Source organism: Eleutherodactylus coqui, chromosome 3, assembly GCF_035609145.1.
Source record: "Eleutherodactylus coqui strain aEleCoq1 chromosome 3, aEleCoq1.hap1, whole genome shotgun sequence".
NCBI lineage: Eukaryota > Metazoa > Chordata > Amphibia > Anura > Eleutherodactylidae > Eleutherodactylus > Eleutherodactylus coqui.
In genome coordinates this window covers 16,325,990-16,351,869 of record NC_089839.1, presented here as the reverse complement: position 1 = coordinate 16,351,869, position 25,880 = coordinate 16,325,990, and the positions used below count along the sequence as shown (strand labels likewise).

Here is a 25,880-nt window from a genome sequence, read left to right as displayed (position 1 = left end):
GATCAGAGTTTTGGGAGGGCTTGATTTTTGTGTGCTTTAATTGCATTTTTTGGGAGGCAAAACAAACTAAATAGGCATTTTCAGTTTTTTGGGGTTTACCGTGCAGGATACATAGTGTGTTCAATTTATTTTACAGGTCACTATGGACACAATGATACCAAATTGTTTTTTGTTTTTTTAATACAAATAGGGAAAAATGAAATTTTTGTTTTATCTTCTATGTTTTTTTTTTACATTAATTTTATTTCATTTTTTGCAATTTTTACATCCCTGTAGGGGACTTGAACCCTAACAGCTCTGATAATGCATTGCAGGACTTCTGTACTGCAATGCCTTATCACTTACAATAGCGATCATAGGCAATGGCAAGTATCACCAGTATCTTGTGTCCTGTTGCCTTGGCATGCCATTGTCCCTCCACCATTACATTGCAGGGGTCTGATGACATCACAGAAGGAGCGCACTATCTCTGTAAACCCTTTACATGCTGCTATCTAGATAGGTTTCGGCATGTAGAGGGTTAACGGCATGGATCAATGCTCTTATGTTTTTCCACTGTTGCAGCTGGAGGCCGGCTATTGGTAACAGCCGACTCACACTGCGGAATGGCGCAGGCTCAGCTTCTGAACCTGCGCCATCAAAAGATGTTAATTTACGTCCTGTTGCATTAAGTACCCTGCAGGCATGATGTAAACTTACGTCCTGGGGCAATAAGGGGTTAAATACCTGCATACTAGGGGCCTCATCTCACAAACATATTCCAGACTGGTCCACTCTTCCTATCGTGCACAATTCACGTATGTCTCTGGATGGGAGACAGATATGGGAAACAGTCTTACTGATGAAGGCTGGTCTCAGATTTGGGAATTGACTAATAAAAGTGCTTGCAACATATTAACCCTTTGCAATCCAATTTTGGATTCAGGGTTTCCTGGGGGGGGGGGGGGTCTCTTTCTGCCATTCTACAATAGCGCTATCTGCTGGCTAGAGCCAGTACCGCAGTATGCGACATGCTGGAGAGGCCCCCGACAACAGAGCGGCCAGTAATATACAGTAAGAATACACTGCCGGAAGTCTTCCAACATCGGAGCAGTACAGCCTTCAATCAGAATGTCAGACAGTAGATTGGAAAGGGTTAATGTTAGAGACCTCTTTTAAAGTTTTGTTTAGCTGGTATTGAGTTTCCACCCAAATAGCCCAAGGGGGATCAGGATATCCTTCTAAGTACTTTTGTTGCTGTTCATCCCCAAGAGACATGCATTATCTTCGGTGGTCTTGTGAACAAACTATAGATTGCAGATATGATATAATTGTTACTCTGGCTCCCCCTAGTGGAAAAAGTATAATTAGCAGGCAATGCTTTTTGTTAGTTGTTTTCTTGAAATTTTCACATTTTCCTTCAAACAGAAAACAAATCCTAATGAAAGTGACACCACAAGCCAGGGGCTGGCGAAAGACCATGCATATTCCATTACTGGTGCTGAACAGGTAAAGCGAACCCGTAACATATTCGAGGGGGTACCCAAAAGAAACAGAAATCTTCTTCTAGCGGGCAGAGGATTACTTCTCTGACTACTCAATATTTACTATACAAAGTATGCATCAGTAGTCTAAAACACTACATGACTGTGCGCTTCGGCCTGTCTCAGTGTTGCTGACCCCCGTAGGTTAGCTGTAAACTACAACGGGACTATTTCAGGAGTAGCGGCCTGTTCGGTTCCCCGCAGCGAAGGCCAGATCCCTGTACAAGGCTTAATGGTTAATACTGGGGAACCATTAGGATAGCGCCGTCAGGTTTAGCCCAAAAGTCTAACCGGTAAGTTGGCACAGTGGGTTCACACCCGCTGGTCCTAACACTCTCCATCTACATCATCCTCTTCCCTACCTACCCATAGTAAATTAGGTACTACTACACCTTGACGTCACTAAAAGTGGTGTGTGTAGCCAAGTGTGAGGCTGCTTGACAGGTAGGTGACGCCCCCAGGTGCTACCGGCAGCGGCGGGGGGAGGGGGGTTCAGCCACTGACGGCTAAGTTGCTAGGAGCAAGGAAGCACTTTGTGCTGGGATGGAGGGTTAGGGTTAGGTTAGCAGTTAGACATACATAATTTGCTGTAAATGCTTCCCGCATGAACATTGAAGCATTTACAGATAAAGGTGTAAGCTTAACTGTTAAACTACCCCTAACCATAACCCTCCATAACAGCACAAACTCCTTGAACGCTCAGGCAATCAGGACATTTGCAGCCAATCGGGCACGGGGGACGTCACCTGACTGTCAAATAGCCTCATACTTGACTAAACCCACCACATGGCGTCAAGATACAACAGTACCGTAAAATTATGCTCCATTTTTTAGTGGAGCTCATCTCTGACCACCTTGTCATTTGATCTGGGGATAGCATTGTGTTGTAGTCAACTACACAGTGCTTATCTCCTCCACCACCACCAATGTAGCCTCCACTAGGAGATAGTAAACTGAGAGATAGCAATGTGCAGTATTGAGGGGGCATGGCTACACAGCCTATGGCAGAGGAGAGGAGAGGGAAAGGTGAGCTGGTGCTAGTCAGTGCTGGGAATGCCCCCAGCCAGAAATCTCAATGGAGGACTTGGGGCAAAGCAAGTATTATGTTTTCTATGTGCATCAGAATGAAAACTCAAAGCAGAAAGCAGATAAGTGCATAATTTCTCTTTTTGCAGAGACTTAAGATATGCGTGTACTGATTTTTCATGCACAAAGGTTTCTATAGCCTTTAGCTCCATGATTGTAGGGAATGATTATATATGACATTTATCTCGCCTTCTCACCTCCAGGTTCCCTACAAAGGAAAGAATGTGCAGCTGGTTAGAATGAGGAATCCCTGGGGAGATTCTGAATGGAATGGACCCTGGAGTGATGAGTAAATATGGAATTCACATACTCTTTATATCTCATATTATGCAAATATGAGATCATGCAATGTCTCTGCTGTGCCCCCTACTGGAAGGTAGCTCACCTATAAGTCACTTTCCGACCTTCTAACAGGCCTTGTGATATGATATGATTCTTAGTCATATTGCAGGGCTTCTTAGGCTGCCTGTCCACGGGCGTTGTGGTATGGAGCAGGAGCCGGCAGACGGATCTCCGCTGTCAACCTATCTGACAGATAGGCTGACCATGGAGTATCGCGGCCAATCGCAGCATGCTGCAAATTGACGGCCGCGAGCGGATAATTGTAATGATTCTCCGCTTGTGGACAGGGGGGAAGTGCTCTCCATAGCAACGCTATGGAGAGCTTTCACTGCATTCCCCACAGCCGGATTATCGTCATGGGGAACGCAATTCAAACTCGCCCATGGACAGGCAGCCTTAGAAGGTCAGACACTGCCTGAAATGGAAGCTACCTTCCAGTAGGTGGCACTGCAGAGGCATTATACCATCATTCATATGCATGCTAAATTTCTCAGGAGAGCGTTGCATGGTGTATAAGTCTTCTTACATCTACTATGTGCTCTCTACAAGGAGAAACAGTATTCTTCACTTGACTTAGCCTATCACACAGGTGTATATCAATGGACAGAGAGGAAAAGAATGCTGTTAAGCAAGTACCACGTGGCAGCATCTATAAGTAGAATAGTGCAATGTCGGCCACAGTCTACAGGAATATGGATCGATACGTAGGAGAACATTCTGGACATCCAGTGATTTCTGCTTTTCTCCATTCTAGATCCTCAGAGTGGAATGATGTAGATCCAAAAGTAAGAGAAGCTCTGAACCACAAGGCCGATGATGGAGAATTCTGGTGAGAGCGCCGATCATCCACATGCTTATCTCCCAAGCTTTAAACAATGAAAAAAGGGCCCATTTCTGTGGCATACGTAGCACAGCTAATGTTCTTTTTCACATTAGGCCATGCCCTTTTACATGAGGCCACGCTCTTTGTGTCACCTCACAGTAATAGTACCCTTCAGTGACCCCTCACAGTAATAGTGCTCCTCAGTGACCCTCTCACAGTGACCCCTCACAACCATAGTGCCCGGTACTATCCACTCACAGTTATGGTGACCCTCTCACAGTAATAGTGCTACTTAGTGATCACCTTACAGCAGTGACTCCCTCACAGTAATACTGCCCCTTAGTGACCTCTCATAGTAATAGCGCTCCTTAGTGATCATCTCACAGTAATAGTGCCCCTCAATGACCCCCTCACAGTATTAGTGCCTCTTAGTGACCCTCTCACCATAATGCCTCTAGTGATCACATCCCACTAATAGTGCCCCTTTACAGTTATAGTATCCCTTAGTGTCCCTTCCTTAGTACAAATGCCTCCACATGCCCGTTTTCAGTAATAATGTCCCCTTTTATGAAGTAAAATAAAAAACAGCCTATGCTCACCTCTTTTGAACCCCCATGCAGCTTTGTTGCACTCAGGTCTACCACTCATTTCTGGGTAGCACGATCATGTGATCGCTGTAGCCAACCCCCAGCCTCATCATTGGTATGGCTGAAGCTAGTAATTGGCTGAAGTGTTTAGGGCTCTGATTTTGTAGCCCGTGTGAAAGAGGCCTCCCAGGCAACGAGCACATGTGAAGGGAGTTGTGAGAGGAGTAGAGGCTGTTTCTTATTTTACTCTAGTTCTGTCTGCCCCTGTGGGGAATGTCTCCTACCTCCTGGGAAAGCCCCCAGAATCTACGACCGTCCCACTGAATCCAGGACGGTTGGTAGACATGCATAATGCAATCTGCACTTGGGGGGAACTGGAGGCTGAACATGAGCAGTTGACATGGACCAGTATTTCGAATATCTGGTAGTCCGACTCATGACCAGAAGATCCATAATTTAGATAAGAAGCTTCATCGTATTATAACAGAAAGTTCTTCAACTTTGTAATAGACTTAGTATTCCCTTTCCTACTTTTAATATCTCTGTTTCTTTTAGGGCCTGTTTACACGGCTGTAGGCATTTAACGTGCACCTGCCGGCGCCATAAAAACAGCTGAACGGCAAAGAGCCCGGCGCAAATACGCCAAGGCCGCAATGCTATGGGCCCTGGGGAGACTCCCCCCCCCCCCCTCACCGGCTTACCTCCTCTCTCCTCCCCTCCGGTTGTTTGCAATGGGAGGGGGTGGAGCTAAGCTCACACCCCATCCCCTTGTCCGCAGCCAGCAATGGAAGTGGGCAAAGCAGACGGAGCTTAGCTCCGCCATGTCCTGGCCCTCCCATTGCAAACAGCAACAGGGGGCGGATAGGACAAGAGAAGGGGGAGGGAGTTTAGCAGTCACGCTGCTAAACTCCCTCCCACCTCCCTTCTCTGGAAGCTAGCATAGGCTCCCATAGGAATCTATGTAGCTGCTCCAGGCAGCATAAAAGCACCCCTGTGCACTGATGCATTGTAAGCCAATGCATCCGAGGGGCAGCGTATATCGGCCGGGCACGAAAACCCGGCCAATATACGCCCATGTGAATAAGTCCTTAAGTGAATAGGGACATTTGTGTTCACATCCTGAAAACTTGTACTAAACTAGTTATCTTCACAGCTGAGGGTCTGCTACAATGATATCCAGTATAACAAAAAATAGAGGAATACAGAGTTACTACAAATGATCTTTTCAATTTGAAACACTCGTAACTCACGCTTAACCCTTTCAATCCAGTGTCTGACCTTGTCTGACATTGAGATTTCCATGCATAGCTCCCATGTCGGGTGAGGTCTGACACATGTTTCTAACAGCCATGCAGAAGAGGGGTCCGTCATCAGAGATCTCTTCTGCATATGTATATTACAGTATGCAGGACAGAGGTCCTACGCAATATACATACATAATACACATGTGTATATTGTACAGATATAATAATTTATATATATATATATACGCACACACACACACACACACATATATTAGGCTGTTTCATTTTGTAAAGCAAACAATAAAATGAAAACTTTTTGCAGACTTTGCTTACGCCCCGGGTCTCAGTGATGTAAATGATATATATCCCAAATTTCAAGAAGATTGGATAATATTTAGAGGTTACACACTTCGATCAGTTTTGTAAAAGTAGGCAAAAAAAATGATTTTTTAATTGTAATTACTTTTATTGGGAAAACTAGAAATCACAACATTAGAATAATACTAAAACTAGACACTCAGATGAATAGGTAGTACGATAGGCAAAACATGTGTTATATTAATCAACTTTGAACAATGCAATCCCTTCTTTTGTTCGCTTGGTGACGACTTTTCTGCGATGCTCGACGACCCTCAACAAGAATTGTTTTCACTGTTCATCCCTGACCGATTCGTTAATCTTTTTTATCAGAGCAATTCCTCTTTCTGCGGTATCATTGACCACCTTAAGAGCGTTCACATGGCTTCTTAGAGAATCACTGCAGTATTCTGTCACGTTGTGGATCCCAAACAATTCAAAGAACGTCTTTGCTTTATTAGTAAGGAAATGGCTCAGGTCTTTTTCATCAAAACGAGGTTTTTACCCTCTAATCGTTTCATTTCCTTTTTCTTCCCAGGTTTCTAAATTTTTAGTCATATTTTCCTTATCAGCCTTAGTAATACGTTCGTCCAAAAAAGCCAAACCGACGTTTTTTTTCTGACAAATACCAAAGGTGTCTCTTAGCAATTGTGAAAGCCCTTTTTTTTGGACATCTGCATCTGGGTAAGTGCTCAGAAGCTGTAGCATATCCAAATCATTCTTTGGAGCCCATCGACTTAAAAAAGCGAACATATATGAAGCTGACAAAATGTGCAACCCGTTTCATTTCATTCAATTCTCATTGAGGAATATTCAACTGTTTAGTGAAGAGAACAATTTTAAGTGCATACATTGCCTTTGCCATCCACCTTGCTTGATGCAGAGCCCCTTGGGATCCTAAAACTAAAGTCGTTTTGAGACCAACCTCCTAGGTACAGGAGTGAGAGTTGTAATAACTCTTTGTAGTCTTCTCTTGGATGACTTTCATCTTTTAGGACATTTTGGATGTAGTTAACCATTTTCACTTGTTGTTCTGCTAGAAAGCCTTGAACGGGACTTTCTTCATCCAGCATTGTCATATATGACTTCTTATCAAGTGAAGCCCACAGACTTTGGAACTTCCAAAAAATCTGGCTGTCAGGACTATTTGATGGGTATGCCACAACACTCCTCAAACACTCCTTTCAATATTAGTTCATGGGTGTGATGACGCCAAGCCAACCACAACAATGTTCGTCCGAATTCCCCTTCAATTCTGATACATGCCCCTTGGATCAGTCCTGTATTAGATGCTGTACTATCAAAAGACATACTGATGATATTGTCACGTAGCCCAAATCGGTCCACTTCCCGAATAACTACTTCAGCCATCTGCTCACCAGTGCCTTTCAGGGCAACAGGTACGCCAAGCAAATGCTCAAAATCTTTGCCAGTCACTAGAACTGCAACTCTGTCTTCCAAAGTTTTGACACTCCCATGGGCAACTGAGAGCAACAGTTTACTATTCCAATGCAAGACCAAAAGAGGTCGATTTGGAGATACGGAAATTTTTGAAACATCATGGGCAAGGCTCTTTGCAGTTGCTATAAATGAAGTACTTGTTTGTGAAATCGAGAAATACATGAGAAGCCCATTAGTACAAAGCACTTCAATATTAGAAATTTTACTAGCTTGATATGAAGGTGATCAATGTGTGCAAGCCCTAAATATTACCCAATTTTCTTGAAATTTGGCATATATATCTTTTACATCACTGAGACTCAGGGTGTAAGCAAAGTCATATGAAAATCACATCTTTGGAAAAATGAAGCACCCTAATATGTATAGTGTAGTATATGAATTAACGCACTTTTAAATTTTAAAAAATTGCTAATAAATTCACCACAACAGTTCAATCTTATGTGTTTTTTTTATGTAATTACAAGGAATCCACAAAGCGCTTTCCCACCCAAAATAAATAAGCACTGCGGAGCGTGCGGTTGGCAGGGAAATTGGACTGGAAGGGGTTAAAGGGGCTTTCCAATCACATGTGCTATTCATGACCTGTCCTCACGATAGATTCTCAATAGTTAATCGGCCGGGGTCCGCTACTCGGGAACTCAGCAGATCAGTTGATCGGATACCCACTGTCAGCGCTGCTATACATGGGAGTCGAAACAGAAGCTGCTGCTACGACCCCCTGTGTAGTGATTGCAGGTGCAGCTCCCGCTTCTTTCAATGAGACTTCAGCCTGCAGTTACAAGTGCCAGCCACAATCCAGTAATCGGACAATGGCTTGCGCTCAAACTGACAGCAGGCACCCGATGAGCTGATCTGCTGGGTTCTTGAGTAGCGGACACCAGCCAATCAACTATTGATGACGTATCCTGAGGACAGGTCATCAATAGTATTTGTGCCTGGAAAATCCCTTTAATAACACTCAGATACGTAAATTTGATATAGATGGAGACAAAAACTCAAAAAGGTTTTGTTACACAACATCAAAAATGTTTCCTTCCACCGCGGTGTCAGTGCGGCGCCTTTTGTCATTGGACACATGGAGCCTGGAGTCCCGTTCCTGCCGTACAGGTTGTAGCGGATCACGACTGACTAATGCAATGGCTTCTAGGATGTCGCAAGTCATCATGGGCGGTAAGGGGGTATGTAGACTCTAATCACAAGGTGTAAGGTTCGGGGAACATGGAGGACAAGGAAGAAGGTCACCATCTGCAATCCATCTGTTTGAAAGTCGCCTATTGAGCTGACTTCTGACTACATTGTGAAAATAGGAGGATTGGGGGGCGCCCCGTCCTGTTGGAAGATGAAACCTGGGGTTCGTTGTTCCAGCTGCGGCAGAAGCCATATCTGTAGCGTCCAGGTACGTAATCCCTGGGATTGTTTTGTCATGGAAGAAGAAGGAGCCATACGCTGTAGTGAACTCCAGACTGATACAATGTATCAGTGCAAGTAAATGTAACAACAATGAAGCCAGGAGTCAGATTTGTTCTGCTGACAATTTAAACAAACCCTTAGCTGTGAGAAGTATTAGGTCCATACACATTTTTAACCTCTGGATTTAACAAAGACGTGTTCCATTCACTGACAGCAAGCATGGATGACACAGTAGAAGGATACTGCTTGCTGGATGGGATATCCTGCATATCTCTGTGTGATTCTGTATTGTCATGGTTGCAGGATGGAGTATTCAGACTGGGTAAAGGAGTTCACTCAGCTGGACATCTGCAACTTACACCCTGACAGCCTGACCAGTAACGAGCAGCACAAGTGGAGTACAACTATGTTCAATGGCAACTGGATCCGGGGATCTACAGCAGGAGGGTCTCTGGACTACCCAGGTGATATGCCTATTGCGGTGTCAGTACACATTGTCAATGTAAAAATGCATTCAAAGCTGCATTCATACCTCTGCAGGCTTCAGAGCCGAAATCTACCAAAATCCTTTGCTGGTAATTTGCATTGTAGGAAGTGACGTCTTTATACAGTGCATTGTATAGTCATCCAGTATAGGTAAAAGTTACGGCCTCCCTCCAAGCTGTTACAGGGGTGTTTCATGACAAACTTGCTTACAGTTTAAAAGCCAGTAACAGAATAGTGAGTGCAGCTCTGCAGTACAGTACCCAATAAGTAGGTATTAGTGTATCTTGACGCCACCAGGGGTTCCTGGTTGTGTCAAGAATGAGAGGGAGGTGACGCCCCCTGTACCCGATTGGCTGCAGTGGTTCTCCGGCAGCAGGTCCTGGAAGGACACTGAAGACTGCTACAAAGACATACAGCATCCGCCGGCGGTGCAGCCGCGCATCCACCCCTGAAAGTCGCTTCCCCGGTGGCGCACCACACTGGCCAGCAGGGAGGGCAAACCTTTGCATTGGCAGGTGTCAGCAGGGAAGTGCTGGTAGCGGAGCAGACATGCGTGGCGGTAGCGACAGAGCGGTGAGGCGGTGGCCAGGTGGCAGCAGTAGAGCACCGGTAACAGAGCATAAATGCGGGCGGCCGGCGCCACAAAGCTGTCTGACTGCACTTGGGACAGAGCCGTGAGGCAGCGACGTAGCGGTGAGGCAGTGGGTGGCAAGAAAAATGCCTGCCATTACTGAGCTCAGACGCTGCAGTCAGTGCTGACATTTCTGCTGGCCGTGGAGGTTTAGCGAGACGGATAATGCTCTTAACCTTACATAATTTCCATGTAAATGCTGCCATCTTACTGCCAGCATTTACAGGTAATAATGTAAGGCTACCAACTGTTGCAACCGTCATCGTAAGTCGGCAGAAATATTTCCACTTCCTGGTAGGGCCTTTGTACCTTCACCCTATCGGGAGCTGTGGGTGTGACAGTGACGTTCCTCCTGTCAGCTTCTGGTGGCCTCAAGGTACACTAATACCCAATAAGTAATGCATATGTACTTCAATCTAATTAAACTTTGCATAGTTGGCACCCCTATGTGCCAGAGTGAAACCTAGGCCAGCTTTGAGCTGGTGTTGGATTCTGCTACCATGTATGCCAATTTCTGGCATATGTTGTAGTAAATGTGATGGGCCACGTATAGCCATGCCGCCAAAATCTAGTCCATGCCCACTTTTTGACAAAGTGGCAAGGCCCAGTGTAAAAGTCCTAAGAGCCACCCACCATTTGGGCGTGTATGCAACAATTACGACTTTTTTATGTCACAAAACTGGCATTAAAAATGTAATAGATGTGCAACCAGTGATTCTACCAGCAGAATAGTAAGTGCAGCTCTTGAGTATAATACAGGATGTAACTCAGGATCAGTACAGAATACAAAATACATAATGTATGTACACAGTGACTCCACCAGCAGAATAATACAGGATGTAACTCAGGATCAGTAGAGGATAAGTAATGTATGTACACAGTGACTCCACCAGCAGAATAGTGAGTGCAGCTCTGAAGTATAATACAGGATGTAACTCAGGATCAGTACAGGATAAGTAATGTATGTACACAGTGATTCCACCAGCAGAATAGTGAGTGCAGCTCTGGAGTATAATACAGGATGTAACTCAGGATCAGTACAGGATAAGTAATGTATGTACACAGTGACTCCACCAGCAGAATAGTGAGTGCAGCTCTGAAGTATAATACAGGATATAACTGAGGATCAGTACAGGATAAGTAATGTATGTACACAGTGACTCCACCAGCAGAATAGTGAGTGCAGCTCTGGGGTATAATACAGGATGTAACTCAGGAGCAGTACAGGATACGTAATGTATGTATACAGTGACTCCACCAGCAGAATAGTGAGTGGATGTAACTGAGGATCGGTACAGGATAAGTAATGTAGAGTTGTTAATGTATATGGTATTAACTCTATACATAACAGGACATAACCTTTAATTTAATGTTTCATATTTTATATATTTCTACATGTATTTGAACAGCAAACCTATTTTTTATTTTAATTACATGACAAAAGTAATCTTATCTTACAATTCATACTTTCTTCACATGCAGAAACATTTTGGGAAAATCCCCAGTTCTGGATGAGGCTGACCGATCCCGATCATGACCATGATGGACCTACAGATGACCCTTGCTGTACGGTTATTGTGGGACTAATGCAGAAGTTTGCACAGAAAAGATCAAGAGATAACACGTCTACTATCGGCTACGCTGTGTTCCGGGTAGGTAGATGCTGGCGCATAAAATACCTTTATCCATAAATGGGTGCACTACTGGGCGCTAAGATCTCTTATTTAGTGGTTGTATACTGTTCCTAATATTCAACTGAAAAGGACTTGTGGGAGGAGCATTGTGTCTGTTGGCCCAGTTCTTTATCCAATCAGCATCAGCTGATATGCACTCCCCATTGGTCATTGGCTGAGAGTATTTGACACACAGACAACAGCTCAAGTGTCCTTTTCAGCTGGATACAAGTCACAGTATACACCCCCACAGACTATGGTTTTGAGAACTGTATAGTGGGAGCTGTAAGCGCCTATTAGTTTATTCCATTCTGGGTGTTTTGGTCCCTCTTACTCCAGACATGGAAGCTTTAATTTCACAAAAATATTGTACATGTTAATAAATGTGATATGAAGGTTCTAAAAATTCTGTTTCTGTTTCACAGGTTCCCGAAGAGGTACAATGATTTTCAGTACTCCGTCTTCACACTGATTTTCTGATAAATTTACTGGTCCTAGAATTATTGTTTCACTGCATCACTGTTTTAATGGATGAGCAATGTTGGATTTGGTATGTGAGTTAATAAAAGGGGTCTTCGCTTTGCATAATCCCTTCTTGTTCGAAGAGTCCTTTAAAAATGAATGGGTCATAAAGGGTTTTCCTGCTGGGACCCTAAGTAATTAGCTGTAGTTTCTGGGGAACCCTGGCAATAAGCGTTCAGTTTCCCTGCAGTGCCACCGCAGGAGAAAAGAAGCATTGCACGGTGTCTATTCACATCAATGTGATGTCAGTCTAATGCTGGACAGGAAAGGTCCTCGAGAGAGAGAGATGGTCTTAGTAATCACTCTCTACTGTGGCTCCAAGGCATGAGGACCCTGATCAGAAGACCCCTGTCTTACCCTAGAATTTCCTAGCAGGGAATATGCAAATGAATTTTCTAAATTGCACTTTCCCTTTAACACACTAACTATATTAACGGGGATTTTGTAATCAGAAAACGACCTCTTGCAGAAATGTACTTTTTATGTTAAACAGATTTTTTTTAAAGAACTTTTGGTGATTTTTTTTTTATTTTAATGCCCTACAGTTCTCCCACTGACCACTAGGCTTAACCCCTTCCCTCCCCATGACGTAAAGGTATGTCATGGGAGCTGGGTACTTCCCGCAAAATGACGTACCCTTACGTCATAGGGATAGCGCGAGATCATGACAGATCATGCGCTATCCGGCAATGGGAGCCAGCTGTCACTGATAGCCGGCCTCAGCGGCAACAGCGGGGGTGCATTGGAGATGCGCCCCCCCCCCCCCCCCCCCGCTGTTAACCCCTTCGCTGCCGCAATGTAAGTAGATCACGGCAGGGAAAGGGTTCACAGAGGGAGCGCGCTCCATCAGTGACTTCAACCGGCTGGTTGCCATGGCAACAGGACACCAGATACTGGCGTCCTGTATTCCTGCTGCCTGTGATCGCTGTAACAATTATCGAAAAATTAAGATTAAGAAAAAAAATTCCAAAAAAAAGGGTTTTTATTGCAGAAAAGAGGAAAAACCTCAAAAAAATATAAGAATTTTAGTATCGTTGTAATCGTACCGGCCCGCAGAAAACAAATGTATTGTGTCATTTATGCTGCATAATTACAGCTCACCTCCTTTCGCTCCCTGCACTGATCACAGAGCATGCACACAAGATCTGCTTTTTCCCCAAAATAGCGCCTCTGTCCTCCATAGACGGTGTATGGTATTGCATTCACTTAATTAAGGCCAATCTGCCATACCATACACTGCTTTTGGCCAAGAGCTGGGCCATGTCTGCACAAAACAAATCTCCAATCTCATAAAACTCCGGGGCTTGTTCTGCCGTAACTCCTATAGATTTCAGTGGAGATAGCATAGGTTTGGCCACCTCTCCATTTGGTTTACTAGCCACCTTAGCTTGCTAAGACCCCCTGTCTCCTGTTAGGCGGGGTCCCTGAGGTGGGCACATCCTGTGGTAAATCATAGATGAATGCTTTTTGTCTTTCCCTGTATAGATGCAGAACAAAACTGACATCCATCTCAGTAAAGACTTCCAGATGACTGGATTGCAGCCTCACTCCAGCAGATTCACCAACATGCGGGAAGCATCCAAACGGATGACGTTACCGGTCGGAGACTATCTGATTGTACCCTCCACCCTTGAGCCACTTAAACCCGGAGATTTCCTCCTTCGAATCTTCTCAGAGCAATCTGCGGTGACGCTGTACGTAAGAGGACTGCGCACATACGTCATGCATGACGGAAAAGGCCTGACGAAAAACTCATTATTGGTTCTTCTATTTGTTTCTGCACACTTTATGAATATTGTTTGTATAACTAGACTCTTATAGGGGCTGTCTGGGAATTTAAAAAAAGATTCTTTTCGTCCACAAACAGCGCCACATCTATCCATAGGTTGTGTCTGGTACTGCTGCTCGGCTTCATTGCTGAGCTGCAATGCTGCAAGCAACCTGTGCATAGGTATGGCGCTATTTCTGGAAGGATGCAGCCATGTTTTTGCATTAGAGAGATATCTCTTCCTTCATGCCCATAAAGATGCCTGCTGTGCATATCTATAGTAACTGGACGGGGTCTTCTCAGGGAGGGAGAGGGATTCTAAAAGACGTTACCGACCCGTATCTTGGGGCAACTATGAAGGAAAGACTCTTGAAGGTGAAGTTGGATACATTTTTGAACTCTGCCATATTGAATTCAGCTCAGGTTTACCAAATGGGGAGGGTGTCATGTGATTTATCAGTCTTGGCTAGAAACACACTGGAAGTGTCAGTTTTACCCAGACTTTACTTGTTTAGTACTTAAGTGAGGGCAAAGTTCCAGAAAGTGCTTTATATGATGTGTTCGATCTGCCCACCATTCTACGGGATGCACATGGTTAAACACATAATCCAGTCTTGGCTGCAGCAGTTACGTGAACAATGAATGTGATGTCATTGCTTCCTGTTTTAGAAGAGACCAGAGCAGAGGGAACCAGGTTGGTGGCCCTGGATCAGAGGCACAGTAGAAGGATGAGTAATGCTGTTTAATGTGTGGGGCACAGAATGCTAAGGCAGCAGAAATGCGGTCCTAAGCTCTCGCTCATGACCTGAAGATTGCAAGTTCAATCCCTGCGTGGCTCAAGTGGCCAGCTGAAGGTTGACTCAGCCTTCCGCGGTCGGTGTGCCCTTCTGATCTGTGGGGCTCAGACCTCTGGGACTCCCGCTGAACTCTAAACTAGAGGGACAGATGGTTCTTCATTAGAAATGAGCGAACGTACTCGTTACGAGTACTTACGCACCCGAGTACCGCCATTTTCGAGTACTTCAGTACTCGCGCGCAAAGATTCGGGGGGCGCCGGGGGGCGGGGAGAGGCGTTGCGGTGCGGGGGGTAGCAGCGGGGAACAGGGGGGAGCCCTCTCTCTCTCCCTCTCCCCCCCACTCCCCACTGCTACCCCCCGTGCCGCCACGGCGCCCCCCGAATTTTTTCGCCCGAGTACAGAAGTACTCGGAATTCGCGGTATTCGGGCGAAAAAGGGGCGTGGCCGAGCACGTTCGCTCATCTCTATTCTTCATCATTCACTTTGAGGATCGATGGGGACTCGGGTAGTTGTACCTCAACTAATTAATAAATGGTGGTTTATGCGAGCTACACGCCCGTTTAAGAACTGGTGCTTGGTACATCGCAGTATTGGATAAACTTTTGTAACTTTTTTTGTCTACTAGGGAAGTTGGCAACGCGGTGAAGGTTGATCCCTTTGAGGTAATATATGGTGTTTATTCATAGTTTATCAAGGCATAAGCAGTAAGCAATGCATTTAAATCAATAACAAGGTGTCGAGGTTTCTGATTGGGATCCCCTCCCATTTTTTCAATATGGGTATATATGAGGGGTTTTTCTTTGAGCCAGACTTTGCCTTTAAATGGTCTCTCCACCCAATAGGCATTTGCATAGCTTCTAGTGAACAATATGGTGCTGTACAGGGGCATGTAGAGTGCCCATAGGACTATAATACAGAGCTGTAGGCTATCCGTGTGCCGCCATACAGACCTCTTATGTAAAGGCTTTGACAATATAGCGGTTTTAATGAACAGTTTTTTTCTCATAGTATGAAGTGGCTAATAAAGTTTTATTCTGTTCTCAGCCTCAAGACTCAGAGTTGGCCATGACCAAGCAAATCAAAGACGTGTTCCAAAAAGTTGCGGGAGATGTATGAAAATTCCCATCATTTCTATAATAATCGGCAGTGAAATGTTACACGTGTCCCACTATGTGTGCCTAGGGAAATCCATAAAAATCCCTGACCACTACTTTAGCTCTAGTAATGGAACCCTCTAGTAATATGTTCAAACACTCCTCTTACAGCACTCCTGCATAGGCTGCCATTAATAGGCATACTGGCCCTTTAAGAGTATACAGTGTCTAATGCAAAGTTCTCAAATTCTCTTTGCAGAAAGATGAAGTCACAGCGAAGGATATTCAGACTATCCTGAACGAACATTTGTCAAAGAGTAAGTAATGCTTTCATCACTAAAAATCAGAGCCAGAAGCTGAAAAGGGTGGGTTTATATAAATTTGCATTAAGGGGGTGTTTTCTTTAAGTTTTTTTCATTAATGTCTATGGTTTTCTATTTTTTTTAGATCCAGACTTGAAATCAAATGGCCTTACCCTGGATACATGCAGAGAAATGGTTTCCCTCATGGATGTATCCTTTAAATGACAGCTAATGCAGAGCATGCTGGGACTACAAGAGAAAGTTATCATAAAGATAAAAATAAACTTCCCAATAAACAATCTCCTACTGTTATGTTTCTGCAGATCTTATGCAAACCTATGCGTTTCCGTGGTTACAGACCACAAACAAACTCTGTGTAGTCTGATTCTACAATTGTATATTGCTCTACCTCCTCTGGCCCCTCCAGACACAAAATAGAGGTAACAGATAGAAGAGCTATGGGAAGAGACTACATATACAACAGTGTAGTCTGTAAGCTTGGAGAAACATAAGTGTGCATGGGTGCTGCATACACAAAACAGTAGTGGACTCTTAATTAAGACTATAAAGGTTAAAGGGGTATTCCGGGACTGTTTTACAGTTTCTATTGATGACCGACTGTAGATGGTCAACAGGGACCCACCTCTCTGATCCTCACTGATCAGCTGATCCTGGGGGCCAGTGACAGCGGCCCTGAGAAGCAGTCTATTAGCAGGGATCCGAGTAGTGAGACCTTGATGATCATCTGTTGATGACACGTCAGTTATCATTAGAAAATGTAAAACAGTCCTGAAACACCCCTTTAAATATTTTTAATGCATTTAAGCAATAAATATGCTTGCAAATATGTGCAGGCCCTTAAGATGTCAAGACAGAGACACAACGGGGCATATGTGCCAGAATAGTGGCGTACAAAAGTCATAATTTTGTAACAAGTTCCAAAATTGTGACTTTTTTTTTGGGGGGGGGGGGGTTAAAGGGGTTTTCTAGTTAAATACTATTGATGATATAATCAGGACAGGTCATCAATAGTTGATCAGCCGGGGTCCGTCGCTCAGGATCCCGACGGATCAGCTGTACAGGCGAATGTTGTCAGTGCCGCAATAACACAGAGGTCGGAGCGGAAGCCTCCTTGCCGACCTCTGTGTAGTGGCCGGTGTTTGTAACTGCAGGCATGGCGGACCCCGGCCAATCAACTATTGATGACCTATCCTGATTATAGGTCATCAGTAGTATTTAACTGGAAAACTCCTTAAAGCTGGGCCCCACTGCTTTTTAAAAAAAGTGGACGGGCTTAGCAGCAGGTGATGTGATTGCACACGGCCATGAGATTTACTGTGATTTACTGCAGAAACTGCCATAAATTATAGCTGGAGCCTACACCTGCTTACAGAGTTACGTTGGCGCTTAGCTTACTTTAACCGGTGTATGAAATGCTGATCTAATTCAATAAGCCCCAAAATGCAGAAGTGTTTGCAGGATGATGATCCTCCCAAAGCACGAGATGTGGACCTCTTTTTGTATGTTGCCCATGGTTTACTTTTCAGGTGGGCACATACTTTTCGAGAGGACAAATATACTTTTTGGGGCGCACATGCCTTTTAATCCCTTTATACCCTAGGGCAGTGGTGGCGAACCTATGGCACGCGTGCCAGAGGCGGCACGCAGAGCCCTCCCTACTAGTACGCGCCCCATCGGCCGCTCACCACTTGTGAATAGCAGCAGGGGCCGCGGCTTCCCTGCCGGCATTCACAAACGGCACTGCTAGCCGCGCTGATCCCGGCACACACTGACTTCAGTGTGCAGCTGGAATCCCCCTCCCCCCTGCCCCGACGTCTCCTACTACTTGGTTCCGCCAGGAGGGGGGAGGCGTCTGGCAGCACACTGAAGTCAGAGTGTGTGCTGGGAGCATATTAACTCTTTCTTCCCCACTTCTGCCGTAATCAGCAATTCCCAGCAACCTGATTGGTTGTTTGGGTTGGCTGATTCACCAAACAACCAATCAGGTTGCTGGGAATTACCTATTGAGGCAGAAGTGGGTAAGAAAAAGTTAATATGCATGCCGGGACCATTGCTGACCAGAAGAGGAGCTGAGCTTCCAGGAGGAGGTAAGTATGTGGGTCTCAGGAGGGGCACTGTGGGGTGTCACTACTGCACTGGGGGCCGCTGAGGGGTGTCACTGCTGCACTGGGGGCCGCTGGAGGGTGTCACTACTGCACTGGGGGCCGATGGGGGGTGTCCCTAATGCACTGGGGGCCGCTGTGGGGTGGGGGGGGGTCACTATTACCGCTGGGGCCACTGTGGGGTGGGGGAGTCACTATTACCGCTGGGGCCGCTGTGGGGTGGGAGTCACTATCACCACTGGAGCCGCTGTGGGGGTCACTATTACCGCTGGGGCTGCTGTGATGTGGGGATCACTATTATCGCTGGGGGTGGGGGTCGCTATTACTGCTGGGTGGGGGTCACTTTTATCGCTGAGGCTGCTGGGGGGTGTCACTATTACCGCTGGGGGGTCACTATTACCACTGGGGCTGCTGTGTGGTGGGGGTCACTATTATCGCTGTGGGGGGTCACAATTACCACTGGGGCCGCTGTGATGTGGGGGTCACTATTACTGCTGGGGCTGCTAAGGGGTGTCACTATTACTGCTGGGGTATGTTTACAGGTGGCGGAAATGGGCAGGGCTGTTTCAAAATAGACAGGGTGCAGATTTTGACTACTTTTTGGATGCGGAAATGCTGCAAAATTTACCACAGAAATTTCCGCTGAGGACGTTCTGCAGTATTTCCGCATCCAAAAAGCAGTCAGAATCTGCACGCTGTCTATTTTGAAGCCGCCCTGTCCTTTTTAGAACAACAGGGGTAAAATCATACGTCGTGATAAGCCCCGCCCCCTGATGTGTTGACACTTTGCGATAAATCAGTGGGTTTTAGGTTGCTGTTTGGGCACTCGGTCTCTAAAAGGTTCGCCATCTCTGCCCTAAGGTGTTCAGTAATCTCCTGGTTGCAAACAGTTTGCGTGGAGTGGAATCGGGAGCCGATCCTATTCCATACAAGCGGGTATCAGCCATCTTTGATATCTGACACCCAACCACAACAGCCGCGATCAGCATGAACAATGATAGCAGCTGTTAACCCTTTAAATGCCACTGTCAATTCTGAAAGAGGCATTTTAATGCCCCGATCGGTATTCTGAGATCTGGACTGGCCTCTCCATGGCGATATTGTGAGGTGCCTGTCAGTTGTCGTTCTTGATAGACTGCCTGTCAGAATGCAGTAGAATGCAATTCTATGGTATTGCATTATACTCTATGAATGATCGCAAGTTTAAAAAAATGTAAACTACAGGAAGTCCTGCAAAAAAACAGCCCTCACACAACGTCATTGACGGGAGATGGCAGCAGAACATTATTTTATTTTTCCCAAGATATTTTAGTTTTTAATACTAGTGCAACAAAAAACGATGTAACTTTGGTATCAGCGTAATCGCACTGACCCACAGAATACGGTTATCATGGGGTTTTTTTGCTGCGGTTTCTACGCCATTAAAACAAGACTTCCCAAAGATAGTGGAATTGCGGGGTTTTTTTCTATTTCACTTCACTTTAAATTTTTTTGAAAGTTTTTTCAGTACATTATATCGTATGTTGAGAAGTACCATTGAAAAATACAACTCGTCCCGCAAAAACCAAGTCCTTGGATAGCTGCATCCATGGTAAAATAAAAGTTATAATTTTTTTGAAGGTGGGGAGGAAAATCCAAAAATGAAAAAAATGGACTGCATCATTAATGAGTTAAAAAACGAATCGTCAACCAATTCACCTTAACTAAAACCCAACCAGATGGATGGAACCAAGACTCTGAGTCTTACAGAATTCAAAATCCTATGGCTGAAGCTGCAGAAATACATAGTATGGCCAATCCTCAGAAGCTTCTCTCATCCGTGCATTATATATAATGGGGGGTGGGATTGGGGGGGGGGGGAGTCATTTGATTTGTCATAGAAGCTGGATAGCTGTAATAAACATCACTTAAAGGGTTGTCAAGGGTTACAGAATGTAATCTGTCACATGTTCAAAAAAAATCTACTTTCCTTTGAGTGTTTCTGAAATTTTTTGTCTTATCTGCCGTTTCCACACAACATCAGCCCGATGGAAAATATATAGGCGCGCTGATGAGTCACCCAGCATCAGAGTCACTGGATGATGCAGAAATGTGACTATATCATGTGACTCATAGACTACATGTACAGGCTGTGGGCCGATATGTTCCAGGTTAAAGACCCTAATTTAAAGGGAATGTCACATGAAGAGAACCCCATCCTTATGCCCTTAAAAGGCATATGGACATGATAGATGGGAATCCCACCACTTAAAGGTTATGTGTGTGAAAAAAAGAAAAACTATTTTTTAATGATTGGGCAGGTAATAAAAAAAAGAGCACATGCCCAACTGTATTTGAACCCTCCACACCCCCCAGAAACCAACTGACCAGCACCTGCTGCTCCGTCTCCATCCTCTGCTGTCAGAAGTCAGGTGATCAAAGGTCTCTGTGAACTTCTGGCATCATGACGCTCGGGATGTGAGTGTTGAAGCCAGGAGTTTGCAGTGTGATGTTGCAGCCTCTGATTGGCCACAGTGGTCACCCGACTTCTGGCGGCTGTCTGGGGCAGAGGACAGGGAAGGGGTAGCGCAGTCAGTCAGCTGGATCCCGGAGGTGAGTATGGGCTCTGTTTATATTTCATCACTTGCCATTAAAATCTTTTTTTTTTCTCATACAACCCTTTTAAGACTAACTATAAGCAAGAGTGGGGGGAGACTAAAAAGGAGTCACTTTGATGAACCTGGCCCCATTAATGTACTATATTTATTTTCATCCATTTATTTGAATAGCCCTATATTTGGGTCTCCAGAGTTTCCAGCTATTATCACCAGAGGTCTCTGAAGCCAGACCCATACTGATAAGCTGATTTATGGGCTAGCTTCAACATAGTAATTGGGTTGTCATGGTGAGATAAGCCCTTTAATTCACATAATGGCTCCAATTCTTTTCTTGTCACAAACCTCTCAACATTCCCATTAAATATATGCAAAAGGGTTGGGCTTATGCAAATGAGCATCTCCATGTTTTATGGGTATTACTGAATTTTAACCAGCTTTCACTGTTTACATCCAATAGAACAGCTTCATGAAAAATGATGACGATAAATCAGGACATGTACATGCTTTTGAAATAAGATTTGCCTTGAGGGACGCAGGTGATTGTTTTTCAACTTATATAATAAAATAATTATCTTAATCTGGCATCTCACAACCAGAAGATGACCGGCTACATGACCTTAGATGACCGGTTATATGACCCCATTTGGAACTCCCCTATATGACCAATGAATAGCAGTAATCGTGGCAGACCCAGTCATTTAAATAGCTGTGTGTAATTCTACTTTTATCCTGTAGTGGTCACTGTAGGAAAAATGAGCAGCCATTGGAATTTTCTCCTGGCAAATAGTTGATAACTCAACCCTTTCATTATAACCATTCAGTCTATGGGATGAGCTCTTCACCTTATCCTTATCTTCCTAGGCTTCACTGTGGCTACCAAAGTCCAGCAGGCTATTCTTCAGCGCTATTCCGAAAATGACATGATTCTCGATTTTGACTCTTTCATTTCTTCCCTGATACGTCTGGACACCTTAATGAGTAAGTGTACTTTTACTGCTCATGCTCGATGGAAATCCTCAGGACTTGGTATCGAATTTACATTTCAGGAGCCTATAGATACAAATTGTCTTGCACCTTAGACTCCACCCATCCAGTAGGCCACACCTTAAACGGCTTGTGCCAAGATGCAGGTGGGCATATGACATCACAAATTAGGGTCTACTACTAGGGAAAATACTAGGGTATTTTCAGGGGTCTTGATAGCAGGACCTGGAGCAATTAGCTGATCACCCCGAGCCCTACATTCTCAGAGGTGTTATATGTACCGTGGCACAACTATTTAATGGTTTAAGTTGGCTAAAAATCTGCTTGTCTTGAAGGTGGATGATGAGGATAATTTGGAAATCTTCACCTGTAATTAACCCCTTGCTGATGTGCACCGTATATGAACAATCAGGTGTCGTTGTAAGGAGTGTCTGTCAGCCATCTTTGAGAGTTGACACCAGTCTACATCAGTCATGGTGATAACCCTGATCGCGGCCGTTAGCTCTGTCAATTCTGACATTTTATTTTTCTTAACAGAAATGTTTACTCTTTTGGACAAGAAAAACAGTGGAACGATCACACTCAACTTAACAGAGGTACATCGATGATTTGTTTTCTCAATTAAAACACTAAGGAGGTCATTTCCATAATTCCCAGAACCACAAAGGAGTTTTCTCCCCAAAAACATTTATCAACCATTCACAGAACAGGTGATAAATGTATAATCACTTTGGGTACAACCGCTTCGACATCCCCCGTCACTAGAATGCTTGTCCACTGCCATTCATAGTCTATGAGACTGACGAAGACCGTTGAGTAGAGTACTTGGCTATTACTGTCAGCCCGATTGAGTGGTGGTCAGGCATGTTAATGCGCTGTTTAAACTCTAACTGGCATCTTCATTCGAGTGATTGGTGAAGTCCCATCGGTGGGGTCTCCAGTGATCACAATTTAGCAACTATCATGTAGAGAGATAATGTTATTTGTGGGAAAATTCTTTAAGAGACATTGGGGCAGATTTACTTAGACTGGCATTTTACACACTGGTCTAAGTAAAATGTAAGCTGGTGGCAGTGTTGACAAATGTAAGAAGACGCGTAAGCCTCAATACATTTGTCGAGTCTGATGGCACCTTTGAGTTCCAGACTTTAACTTACTCTAGCTAGTAGCTGGCATCGGTTTCTGCTATAATGTATGCTACATGCAGGCCACACATGGCTATGCCCCCTGATTCTATGCCATGCCCCCTTTAAAAAAAAGTATCAGGATTGGCATAAAAAAATAAAAGTTGCAATTTTGATGCCTGAACCTAAACTGCAACTTTTGTATTCCAGTATAAAGTTTGATAGATATGCCTATTTGGGTTCCCTATACTGTGACTTTATCTTGTACTGATTTTGATTGTTTTATTCTTTTCAGTGGCTGTCCGCTACACTGGCCTAGAAGACGATGTCGCCAACTCCAAAGACTCGTCACAGAGTTGTTCCAGATACTTTAAGTTATTGTATTGATGTTTTTGCTGTGATTGCAGTGCTAGGTACTAAGTGGATGCCAAGCCCTTAGGAGGGCTTTGATGATTTTATAAATGTTTGCATGGATTTATGAATTATCTAAAATGCTGTTGTCACGTTGTTGTTATGGGGTATTGAGTGCAGAATGATGGGAGAAGTAGAAATTTTTTTTAATCTGCACAATTTAACAAAAAAATGGGTGATTTTTGCAGCAAAATCCCAGAAAAATACGGCATGCTGTGATTTTTCAGTCTTGGACTAAGAGTGAATTTACAAGGCTGATTTTCCCATGCTGATTGTTAGATTGACAGACCTGCATGGGAAAAGAAGCCAATGATTTCAATGGGTTAATAGACAGTATTCTCGCAGACCAATAGTCCGAGATCAGAAAATCGTAGCATGCCCTATTTTTCTGTAATTCTGCTGCAAGAATCGCATTATTTTCTATGGGAACATGAAAGAAAATGCATCACACTTGTATGCCATGCCATTTTCATGCAAGTGAGTTTTTCAAGTATTTTACTAGTGGAACAACATGATTTTTTTTCCTTCTGCACGTGAAAAAGGGCGGTATATCTGATGCAAATCATGTGTTTTTTTCCCCAAAAAACGCACACGCAGTAAAATCGCAGGTTGCAGTTTTCCGCTGGCCTACATCGCACTCTAACAAATGTGATATTAAGCATGTAAGACACTTAGTAACTCTACCCCTGTTTATACAATAGAATATAACAAATAAACAGCGTCAATGGTGGCCGAGGCGAGTAGTTTTATTTTCCGTCAATGCGTCCTGTGTGTATTTATGGAGATGTTTATCCTTCTTTGTGTTTCTTTGTCATGTTTTTAAAGGGGTTGTCTTATGTGGAAACCATCTTCTCTATATAAGGTCTTGTCAACAGGTGCATCTCCTGGAACCCCTGGTGATAAAAGCTCCAGGAGTAATGTGGCATTATATGGCATCCATTGGAGTCCTTCAGAGCTACTCTTCAAAGCTGCCTTCTGCTTTGGCCAATAGAGTGGAGGGTCTGAACAAGGAACCCCCTCAATAGACCCTAACTGGGCATATGGACAGGCGTTCTCCTTATGGAACAAACCTTTTTAATTCTGGGAAGCAAACTTCATTTCCATCTACTCTACCATAATGGGGTAATAGGATAATATGTTTAAGCTGATTATGAAAGCTTTGGGGAGGTTTCTCACGTTGTTAAGGACATGACCCCCATGAGGCAACTATGAAATCTTAAAATCTGTAGTCAATAGTCTGGGGTCAACCATTCAGGCCCTTCACCTGTTAGCTAGAGAGGAGAATGGCTAAAAAGAGTGTCACTCACTCTGGAGGACCCGACTTGGCCATGTCTAAAGGGGGATCAGTGGTGCTCTGCACCCTCATGCTGAATTGGAATAGTCAGGCTGATCTGACTGCATCTCAGGAGCCCTATGTTGAAGTCCAGGACCCAACTGGGAAGGGGAGACAGGAGACTAGCGCTCGCTAGAACCAGTGTGGACAGCGCTCTAGTCCTGTACAGCAGTTCCCCTCTCCCGGCCAGTGCCACAGTTGGGGAGGGGGGAAGATGCAGAGCGTTGGATTCCGCCCACATAGCCACATCACTGCCTGCATCACTAGTATGTCACTGCCAAGAAGACTCAGCTCCAATGTAAGAAAGTGTAAAGGGGTAGGTCCCACCTAATCCCCACCCTCTGTGACTTGCCCGGCGCCTATCTTAGCCATAAAAGGGAATAAAGCTGTGTCACTGCATTTGCATTACAAGGACAATTCATTGATGTCAATGAGCACAGTATAATGCTTGACTTTCCCAGCGGTGGCGCTGCAGGGAAACTAAAGTTTTATGAAATCAAGAAGAGAAATATACTAAAATAATCTCACAAAAAAGCGTAACAACAAGCATAAAATATGCATGAGCAAAGAGTCTGTACAGCTGCCCACTCTCCAGGTCAGTACCATGGCAGAGGAGGCACTGTAAGTACCAACATAGGGTGCCACATTCTCCCCTAAAACAACACAACATAAAATGAAAGATTAGATGTTGGAAAAGAGCCTCCATATAAAATTGGCACAGTAGAGGTCTATAGAAGCCTATGAGCACCATATTATGGATCAGTAAGGTGGTGGAAGAGCTCTGCCATGGAAGAGACACGAGAGGTTCTCCTATTACAGTGCTGATACTAAATGCAAGCTCCGCACCCTTGTGAAAAGCCTTGCCCCTTTAAAGCAGGTGGATGGTACGTGATGGCGCGGTGGTGACAGACGGAGGCAGAAGCAGCAATTATTTATTAAAAAATAAACTTTACAGAACAAAAGTAACTTGATGCACAGTTTTGTGCCATAGAAGAGTTAGTGTAGGTCAGGGGCGTAACTATAGAGGATGCAGGGGATGCGGTTGCACCCGGGGCCCAGGAGCCTTGGGGGGCCCATAAGGCCTCTCTTCTCTATAGAGGAAGCCCAGTACTATGAATAAAGCATTATAGTTGGGGGCCCTGTTACAGGTTTTGCATTGGGGCCCAGGAGTTTAAAGTTACGCCTCTGGTGTAGGTGAAAAT

General features: G+C 44.5%; 1 protein-coding gene across 1 annotated transcript in view; it reads left to right on the top strand.

Moving 5' to 3' along the window:
* Positions 1-23,321, top strand: part of LOC136620082 (calpain-8-like) — a 36,332-nt gene extending 13,011 nt beyond the window's left edge. Inside the window, exons 6-20 of the mRNA XM_066594810.1 lie at positions 1,408-1,488; positions 2,813-2,898; positions 3,706-3,780; positions 9,137-9,297; positions 11,433-11,602; positions 12,049-12,060; positions 13,631-13,839; positions 15,336-15,372; positions 15,755-15,820; positions 16,064-16,121; positions 16,252-16,316; positions 19,948-20,016; positions 21,284-21,362; positions 21,688-21,804; positions 23,230-23,321. Coding sequence (XP_066450907.1) covers positions 1,408-1,488; positions 2,813-2,898; positions 3,706-3,780; positions 9,137-9,297; positions 11,433-11,602; positions 12,049-12,060; positions 13,631-13,839; positions 15,336-15,372; positions 15,755-15,820; positions 16,064-16,121; positions 16,252-16,316; positions 19,948-20,016; positions 21,284-21,362; positions 21,688-21,804; positions 23,230-23,321 — 1,377 coding nt within the window. The remainder of the gene's footprint in view (positions 1-1,407; positions 1,489-2,812; positions 2,899-3,705; positions 3,781-9,136; positions 9,298-11,432; positions 11,603-12,048; positions 12,061-13,630; positions 13,840-15,335; positions 15,373-15,754; positions 15,821-16,063; positions 16,122-16,251; positions 16,317-19,947; positions 20,017-21,283; positions 21,363-21,687; positions 21,805-23,229) is intronic.
* The last annotated feature ends 2,559 nt before the right edge of the window (positions 23,322-25,880 follow it).